Below are 9,595 nucleotides of genomic sequence, written 5' to 3' on the forward strand. Positions count from 1 at the left end.
GAGGGGAGACCTGTGAAGAGAGTGTGTTAACAACATATCCCCGTTTGAGAACAGACTGGCGTGCGAACGCACACGCCCTCCCCCCACCTCCCACACACTCTCATCGACACGCACACTCGCACGCACGCACAAACACAGTGTAATAGCGGCGGAGGTTGTGGGGCCGTCTCTTAGGGGAAAGTGATAGGGAGGATAATTGAAAGTCTACAATGGGTACACCAAAGCAGAGTAATAAACAGTGTGGGGTTGGAGAAGGAAATGAAGAGCAGGGCCTCATCTGAGGAACAGGGGAGGCAGGCACAGGATATTACTCTGCCTACCTCACCCATTCAGGGGCCGGGGGCCGCACATGCAGGAAGACTCACAACAGGAAATGTAGGAGGGCGACTGAGGGAGGACGCGAGCGTTGGTAAACACAAGGGAAGGAAATGAGAAAAGAAAGGTGTTTAACAGAGTTATTTTCAACCTGGGTGTCACAACCTAAGGCTGGAGTCTCCACTGCCAGCCAACTCGTGTGAATGACAATAATTAGATCTTGCTTGTGATCACACCCAGCAACCTAAAACAGTGAAACACGGGTCATTGTGGGACTAAATGGTGGCATCTGTCACGTATGATTGGAATATAGCCCCAGTGGCCAAAGGCAGAGTAAAAGATGAAACATAAAAAATACATGTTTGCTTTAGTTATTAATTCATTGAGTTTGACTGCACGGCAGTCGATTTTGCAAGGCAGTCAATCCATCAGAAGCAAGCTAAAGAAACATGCCACATTCAGCTGATAAACATGCACTTCACATCTAGATTAGTACCTGTTATTACAATGGTAATTATAGTTCAGGTTCATGAGCCACAAAATAACCTATTACATTTAGTCAAAACTAACAAAAGTACTAACAAGAAAAATCGAAATAGCTTTCAAACTCTTATGTGTTCCTTATACTTCTCTCTCAGTGTGCTATTTACATAAGCTTTGTGACATTTCCCATATACCGTGGAATAGTTACATCTAAGCAAGCAGAATATACTGTTGGGAAAGTAATGGCACTTTTATTTATGGATACGGTTGTCTCAAAGTTGCAAAGATTAGTTTGAATATGCAGCGTTCTATAGGCAAGCTCCATATCTTTTTTTTTCATTCCGTGATGTTGATAGTCTTTGAGCCAAGTGCTAATGGTACATATAATACATAATTCAATTATATAATTAACTCTTTCACACACAGCAAATGGAAAGCTGTTGACTAGATGGGAGATGTTGTACAGTGTGCCACAACAGATGTTCTATGTAACAGCTGGGACATGACACAAGGCTTGTGGTTGGTGTTTCCACCTCCCTCCGCAGAACATGCTGGAACGTCTCCTCGATGTTTGTCTTACACACATACTGTATTTATAATGTAAACATGTCATTACAAATGCAGTAACAGGCATGCCAATACAGATTACATAAATTGTCAACAAACATAAACACAAGACTTTGACAGACAGTCATTTTGCCTTTGAGTTTTTTATGGTGAGATATTCGAACAAGACAGCATGCAGAGAGCAGAGATGAATGAAGTACGGAGAGATGTGAAAAGAGCTGGTATTTTGGTCCTTAAGTAGTGCATGGTTATAATTTCTGTTTGTTTACAGATTATGAAAGTGCAAATTGTGAGCTTGTAAACGATGTGTCGCACATTGAAATCGGAATAGTTGAAGAAGATATGCTGATTTTAAATCTTGAATCCACTGGCAGAGTCAAATCTAGAAGAAAAAAAAGCTTACACCAGACATGCCTCGACAAGTCTGCTTCTCTGACAGATTAGGAGTACTCAGTGCTTCGAAAGATGTTGTTCATTAGATGGAGTGACTTCAACACATTTACTTTCATTCGATTAAAAACAGGAAAGTAACGAAAGAAGCAAACAACATCTCGGGGTCCTGGCGCGATGTGAAGACTGCCGATGTGCGGACTCCTTTCACCCGCTCCTGTCATGTATCGAAAGACAGACGGCTCAGAGTATGGCACGCAGTACCGTACCTGTGCCAGGTGACGTCAGGGTCAGGTGAGCCAGAGGTGTCGCAGGTGAAGGTCACAGATTCTTGGTAGTCGGCCGTGGCGTTGAAGGACAGCTGCGTCACCGACAGCACGGGCGGGACTGCGAGGAGAACACAGCACAGGTGGCACAGTCAGAGGTTGGGTCATGTTACATTACATTACATTCAGTCATCTAGCAGACGCTCTTATCCAGAGCGACTTACAGTAACTACAGGGACATTCTCCCCGAGGCAAGTAGGGTGAAGTGCCTTGCCCAAGGACACAACGTCATGTGCACCGGGCGTGAATCGAACTGGCAACCTTCAGATTACTAGCCCGATGCTCTACACGCTCAGCCACCTGACTCCCATTATGTTAGAGGTAGTCAGAGCTTGGGTCATGTTAGAGGCACAGTCAGAGGTTGGGTCATGTTAGAGGCACAGTCAGAGGTTGGGTCATGTTAGAGGCACAGTCAGAGGTTGGGTCATGTTAGAGGCACAGTCAGAGGTTGGGTCATGTTAGAGGCAGTCAGAGGTTGGGTCATGTTAGAGGCAGTCAGAGGTTGGGTCATGTTAGAGGCAGTCAGAGGTTGGGTCATGTTAGAGGCACAGTCAGAGGTTGGGTCATGTTAGAGGCAGTCAGAGGTTGGGTCATGTTAGAGGCAGTCAGAGGTTGGGTCATGTTAGAGGCAGTCAGAGGTTGGGTCATGTTAGAGGCAGTCAGAGGTTGGGTCATGTTAGAGGCAGTCAGAGGTTGGGTCATGTTATAGGTGTAGATGACTGTTCAGCCTATGGTCAGCATCTCTCTGTGTCACCAACCATGTTTGGAGGAGGGAATTCCTCACTGAATGTCTCTCCCCAAGGTTTCTACCATTATTTCTCTGTGATGTATCCAAAGTGGTATATAGGGTCTACCAATCACTTATACCTACCCCCCTTTCTTAAGAACAGTCAGATTCACAGTCCCATTTGAAGTCATCAGAACAATTAGAGGCAGTGGCAGTCACAGCTAAAGCCAGACACAGTCACAGTCGCATTAAAGTCATAGGAGGAGGCCAATTCAACGTCAGATTCTGAATCAGAGGCGGGGACGGAGCCAGGATCAATCTTTTACTCTTTTCACAGAGTAGCAGCAACACTGTGGTATGAAACAACAATAGACTGGTTTCTCAAACCCTCCTGCCAACCAGACACAACAGGGGAGCGCAAGACAAAAGCCACGTCGTTCGTTTGGAATTCAGCTCCATTGTTCTTCATTTGGTGGGTCTGTTTTGAAGGGGGGAAAAAGAGTGTTTGTGGCTCTGCTAACAAATAAATTACATCTGCCGTCCACCTGCAGTCAAACAAACGCCAACAGGGACTGAGAGAGGGAGTGAGAAATACTGGAAGAGAGAAAAACACACACAAAGAATTTGAACAGACCGAGGCGAGAGTAGGACCCTTTCATGAGGTGTCCAGGGTAGCACGGCCTCCACCCTTCTCCACGAACCACCACACGACAAAGCCACACGATATGGCCACATCGAACACCGCTGCAAAACCCCCCAAACCGTTCCGCGGACGTTAAAAGAGCCCAGTCAGCCTTGTGTCCCCTGGCAGCCCATCGCCCCGAGCTGTCAGCCTCTCCCCCTCCCAGGGCAGAGCAGCCCCGGCAGGGGCGTGATGGCCCGGACACTGACGAGATGACGGCTCCATAACACAAACATGTTTATCGGCCTCGGCTCCAACCTCTCCCGGCGTTTCTCAGTTGTAGCCCCCCCCCCCCCCCCCCCCCCACCCCCCCACCCAACCCTCCCATCCTTCACATTTCTCCCTTCATTCCTTCATCCCTCCCCTCCTCCACCGCCCCCCCCCCCCCCCCCCCCCATCCCTCTCCGCTCGACCCCTTTCTACCCCTCCTTTGCTCTGGTTCCGTCAATCACGCAGCCGTCGCGCAGACTGTCAACGCGTATCTTTGAAAAAAGCGACACGAGTCACGTCGCTGCACGTCGCCATCCCCTCCACGCGTCTGTGCTTTCTGGGGACGCGAACGGCGACGCCATCACAGTTGACAACGCGAAAGCAGGAACCCCCCCCCCCCCCCATTCAGCGGCGAAAGATCAGAAGGACAAACCGGAGCTCTCTTCACATGATCATAATTGAGTTTCACTGCAAGCTGATATTTATTCTCCTCTGCTCCAGCGCAGTTGAATCCCACATCAATGAGGCTCATTGAAACATCGGTGCTAATGGGGGACTGTGCCAGGCGCCTTGACTTCGAACAAAGACATCAGCAACCGCGCTAAGTAGCAAGGGGAACCATTGAGACCAAAAATGATGCCGCATGCATTCCCATACCGTCAGTTTCGGAGAATTTGAAAGAGTGAGGAGGATGAGGAGGGTTTAAATGACGTCGACGAGGGATGCCGAAAACGGCCCACGCGAGAAAGGCCGCGGAGGCTGGAAAGCGCCCGGGCGTCACGCAGAACCACTCACCAACTCACATCCTGCTCCAGTAAACGGGCGTCAGTGTTCATGTGTCGATTGCCGTTAATTCAACTGTCTCAAGGTCATCTGACGATAGGGGGGAAAGGGGGGCGAGAGGGGGAGGGGGGGGAGGGGGGGGAGGGGTTTGGGACCCCAGAGGCTTCCGTTCCACCCAAATTAGCAAGAAGACGAGAGGGTCGCTCACGTCAGAGGAAAGCAAGGAGAACCGTGGGAGCAGATGGCTGCCGTAATCACAGATGACTCGCTCTCGCCTCCTCTGCAATCTTTTCCTCTCTCCAGCCTCCAGAAGTCTGCAAAGGAAGGACCCCCTGTGGAGCTGACCCCCTCCAGGTCCAGCGGGCCAATCAGCGGCTGCCATACTCTTTAACGCATCATCATTGCGCACCTGCTTTGATGATGATAACAACAGTCTGGGTCTCCGGGAAGGGCAAAGCCAGACCTGATGCTCGGCTGCATGCTAATTCAGTCCAGAGAGCCCGAGCCCAACTCAATTATACAGTAACACACCGCACTCAAGCAGAGGCTTAATGATATGTGTCCTTTTTTAGTCCTGTGGTTTTCTCACACACAGCAGTCTTGGGTAGTTATGTTTAATTGATGCCTTAGATGTGGATTGGAAAGGTACAGGTGGTTTATTATTCAGGAGGGATGACAAACCGTTCATGCTGAGAGCAGCGGACAAATCCATTCTGTGTGCCAACAGGCGAGCAGTAAGCACGACTAACCAGCTGCTAGTGGACAAGTTCTTCATGATACATGCAGTAGGTAGAGTTTGGACCACAGCTCGGTTGGTGAGCAGCCCTGTCTTGGCTGCGGGTGTTCCATCCCCACCTCGATGAGGGTGCATCTCCATGGTGTTGCACTTCAACTCCTTGGAAAACACTTCAGGAGGGTGTCTAGTCGAACGACGGGCTACGTTACCCATGAGAATGCTCTTCTCATGAGGGAGTTGTGGCTGGGGAGGGGGGTGGTGGTACTGAAAGTGTATCTCCTTAGGGCACACACACACACACTTGTGTGCCCTAAGGATATATACTTCCAGGTGAGTACCACAATGCCCCGCCCAAACCATATACCAGCACACACACGTACCCCCGCGCACGTATACACACACACACACACACTCACGCACCACACACACATTCAGAGGGAAAGACTACAAACGGTCGCGTCTCTGTAGCGCATGGCGAGTGTCATGTTGCCAAAATAATAGGTCTCACCTCATTGAACAAGCTTATTGGATCTTCCTCAGAACTATAAGTGGTGCTCTAAATTGAATGCGATCCATGTTTTTTTCCCCCGGCCACGTTATTGCATTAGGTGGGAAGAAGTAGAGAGCAGGGACAATATTGTTTCCAGCCATGCGAAACAGGTGCTTATGGCCTTTGAGAGATCACATTTCAATCACTCCTGCAGTCTCATGTGACTCACCTTCTGCAGTAAATGAGGACAAATGAGCAAATTAAAATGACACTCTTCGATTTCTTTGGGCGGCGGAGACGAGAGCCGACCTTAATTGAAATATTCCATCACCAAAGAAATAATACTAAAAAGACAGAGGACAGATGCGTCCAGCGCTAAGTATCCCGATAATGAGGCTGTCCTGATGAGAGAATTCTTCCTCAGACACTGAGGACTATCCCAACCAACCAGCTCGTTACAATTCAGGAAGCAGGAAGGGCCTCTTTGAATCACGCTGAGACAGTTTTTTTTTTTTTTCACTCTTGGGACAGGCCACTGAGTGGACTATTTGATTCAATGAATGATTCGACGACTCTCATGCAGTGCTGTGGTTGATTATGTCTGACTCGAATATCAGGATGAATAAATCGAGGGCGTGCTGAGGGACACCACAGTACATTGTTGGACAATGGAGTTACCAGAGGCTAAGAGTAGCTAGGTAGACAGAACAAGAGTTGTTTAGCTTAGCATGGTCGTGGCTAGCTGCATACTGACCGTTCACCACCACAGCGATATCCACAAAGTCGATCTCGCCACGGGCCTCCACTCGCGCCTCACAGCGGTACACCCCCTCGTCAGCCTTGGTCACCTTGTGGATCTGGAGATTGTTGTTGGGAAGAACCTGGAACCTGCCTTCAGGAGGGAGAGAGACATATAGGTATAGTGAAAGAATGAAAGAAAGAAAGATTGAAAGAAAGAGCGAGAGGAAGAGAGACAGAGAACGACAAAGAGAGAGAACGAGAGAAAGAGACAGAGAAACAACCCCCCCCCCCACGCCGTGATGAAGTCAGCCTTGTGCTCCTGTCAATCTTCACCGAGGCCCACCACCTGATAACATGGGGCTCCGCTGATAAACGTTCCAGCAATTAGACTTCCACTCCCACCCTACATGGTGTCCTCAGACAGTTTGGTATGGACCCTATCTCTCCCTCTATCAAGCAAAGATATTTATAACCCGGTCCCGTAATTAGATTAAAATAATGGAAAAAGGAGACCGGTATCTGCATCTTTAATCATTCCTACAGCTGGATTAAAGATTGTCTTTAGAATTTCAATTTAAAAAGATGAAACGTTCAGAGGGCGCAAATTACTCTTTTTTACTAATAAGCCCAGACAGTCTGCACAACTGTTAGATGAGGGTTTGTTTGGGTCGCTAAAGAGGAAATGTTAATTATTAAAATAACTGCTGATTGGCATAGTAGGTTATCGTGAATGAACCTGCATTGCCTACCTCTATGAAAATCTGTCCATCAAAGAGGTTTTTGCTAAACTTGTGCAACTGTCCCAGTTGCCTTCCTCCGTAATCAGTAGTCTATCATTGTACAGTCAGTAGTCTAATAAAGTCTCCAACTTCATGCTCGAACTTCACCTGCCACACATTTTTAGGAACTGGTCAAAAGGACATTGACTGGTCAACGCAATGTTTTCTAAACATATTTGGTGACTTATAATACATCATAATAATACATATCCACTGAATATGGGAGGTTATCTACAACTGAACAAGCAGCGAGTGGCAGTTCTGCCCTCCTCTGGTCCCGCCTTCACATGAGCCATGTTACACCTCCAGTCCTGCCCTTGTATACCCCCTTTTCCCTCTGCTGGCGTAAATATAAAAACCTGTGAATAGATGTCGATGATGTGTGCTGTTTTACACCGTGCTCATTAAAGGAGTTTGTCAGATCAGGTCGTGTGAGAGAATCTGGCATGAAAGTAACACATTTAATTTGTCTTTTGAGCTAAAGCGGCTAATTACACCGTGGGTGTTAAGTTAGCATACGGATGCTAGTCCATGTATAGAATTGAGTATATAAAAACAACCAGAGCTATGAAACGTCATCTTGGTTGTGTACCAAAGTGCTTCAACGCCGTTCCTCTATGCAGCCCTTGTATTAAACCCACCCCACGTCAGATCAATGATTGTGATTGGCCCAGCAGAGGGAAATCTGTTTGAGTGACAAAGGTGACCACACCCATCTGCCAGAGTAAATAAACCCAGCTCTGGCAGCTCGGTGCGGCTCTCAGGCTCCACACACGTCCAGCTAGGGTTGGACAACACAGGATGGCACCCTCATGTGGACGCGGTGTACCAAAGTGCTGCTGTACCACAGACCTCTACTGACTCAACTCCATTAGAAAGCCCGGCCTCATTAGAGTGTAATTAGAAGGCAGTTGATGGAGCACTGTGCCATCGTGCATCAACGAACACACTGTTGTTAGAACAGTAATTGCACACTGAAGCCAAATACAGACGCAGCAGACATAGCTGTGAACCTACCTGTTCCAATTTGATCCAACCAGAGTTTTTTCCAAGACGAATGTTTAACGTTATTCGAGGGTTAGACACTGACATGGACATTGATATGGACATTGATTCACTGCACACTAGTCACTTATACACTGTCACTTTCAGCTACTGGTTGCACTATCAGTCACATTGCACTACTGTACCTCACTGTACTTCGCCATCAGGCTCCTGTATGGTCATTGACATTGTCACTGATCTGTCATTTTTCACTATTGTACTGTACTCCACCTAGGTTATAATAGGTTATAGGGTTATAATATGTGCTGTTTTACACCATGCTCATTAAAGGAGTTTGTCAGATCAGGTTGTGTGAGGGAATCTGGCATGAAAGTAACACATTTAATTTGTCTTTTGTGCTAAAGCAGCTAATTACACCGTGGGTGTTAAGTTAGCATACGGATGCTAGTCCATGTATAGAATTGAGTATATAAAAACAATCAGAGAACAATAAGTTTCACTTATTTAAGCTCAGCATAGATGTAAATTATGTTCTGTTTACTTATATGTTATGTTATGCCAGGTGCTTGCGTTGTCTTGTCTTAAGAATTTCAGTGCCCAGTCTGACCTAGTGTTGTTTTGTTTACCTGACAAATGACTAAAAGACTTGAACTTGAACTTGGGGTTCTCGGAAAAGCTAAGGTCTGGTTGCGGCTGTCGTGTCTAAACCGGGCTCACACACAAAGGATTATGGGTGCTCCCGTGGTCCACTTACTGTAGTGCTCCTCTGTGATTTCCATGTTCTGGTAATACCACGCCACCACGGGCACTGGCGAGCTGATGACATCACAGATGACCTCGGCCACCTCGCCAATGCGGAACTCCTGCGGGGACTGCACCTCGCGGAACGTCAGCTTCTCTGTGACAAACAGGATGTGAGGTTGCGTCAGGCGCATGCCGGATTTAAATAAATCGGTCGTACGCGACAAGTTGATTTACAATTACGTTGTATCGATTTGATGATTGACCGATGGGCCCAGAAACACCACAGACAGCACGATACAAATCCGTTTTTATATGTTATCAGTCCCAACCCCGGTCTCCGATCACATCAATCCGTCATTGTTTTGCTTGCCCAGACCTCCTGTGGTCAAGACAGAACATGCAGATTTATGACAGGCTAATTCATTCAGCTCTATTTTAATCCGATGATTGGTCAATGTGTGGTGGCTGGAAGGTCCAGACCCTGTCAGATGGAAAGCACCGGAAAACGGCTGACTTCTGTTCAAGCCCCTGAGCCTTGGCCTTGGTGTGTGGTGGTTATAAATGGTACGACGCGCAGCATCGGTTGTGCAACACTACACTATCTGTGTGGCCTTAAT

At 47.6% G+C, this 9,595-nt stretch overlaps 1 protein-coding gene across 1 annotated transcript in view; it reads right to left on the minus strand.

Moving 5' to 3' along the window:
• The window catches only part of zgc:152904 (uncharacterized protein LOC767777 homolog), a 34,476-nt gene extending 25,307 nt beyond the window's left edge, over nucleotides 1-9,169 (minus strand). The window contains exons 1-3 of the mRNA XM_047031389.1: nucleotides 8,989-9,169; nucleotides 6,464-6,601; nucleotides 2,025-2,142 (exon numbers count right to left, since the gene is read on the minus strand). Coding sequence (XP_046887345.1) covers nucleotides 2,025-2,142; nucleotides 6,464-6,601; nucleotides 8,989-9,169 — 437 coding nt within the window. The remainder of the gene's footprint in view (nucleotides 1-2,024; nucleotides 2,143-6,463; nucleotides 6,602-8,988) is intronic.
• Nucleotides 9,170-9,595: the final 426 nt, after the last annotated feature.

This window comes from Hypomesus transpacificus, chromosome 12, assembly GCF_021917145.1.
Source record: "Hypomesus transpacificus isolate Combined female chromosome 12, fHypTra1, whole genome shotgun sequence".
Lineage (NCBI taxonomy): Eukaryota > Metazoa > Chordata > Actinopteri > Osmeriformes > Osmeridae > Hypomesus > Hypomesus transpacificus.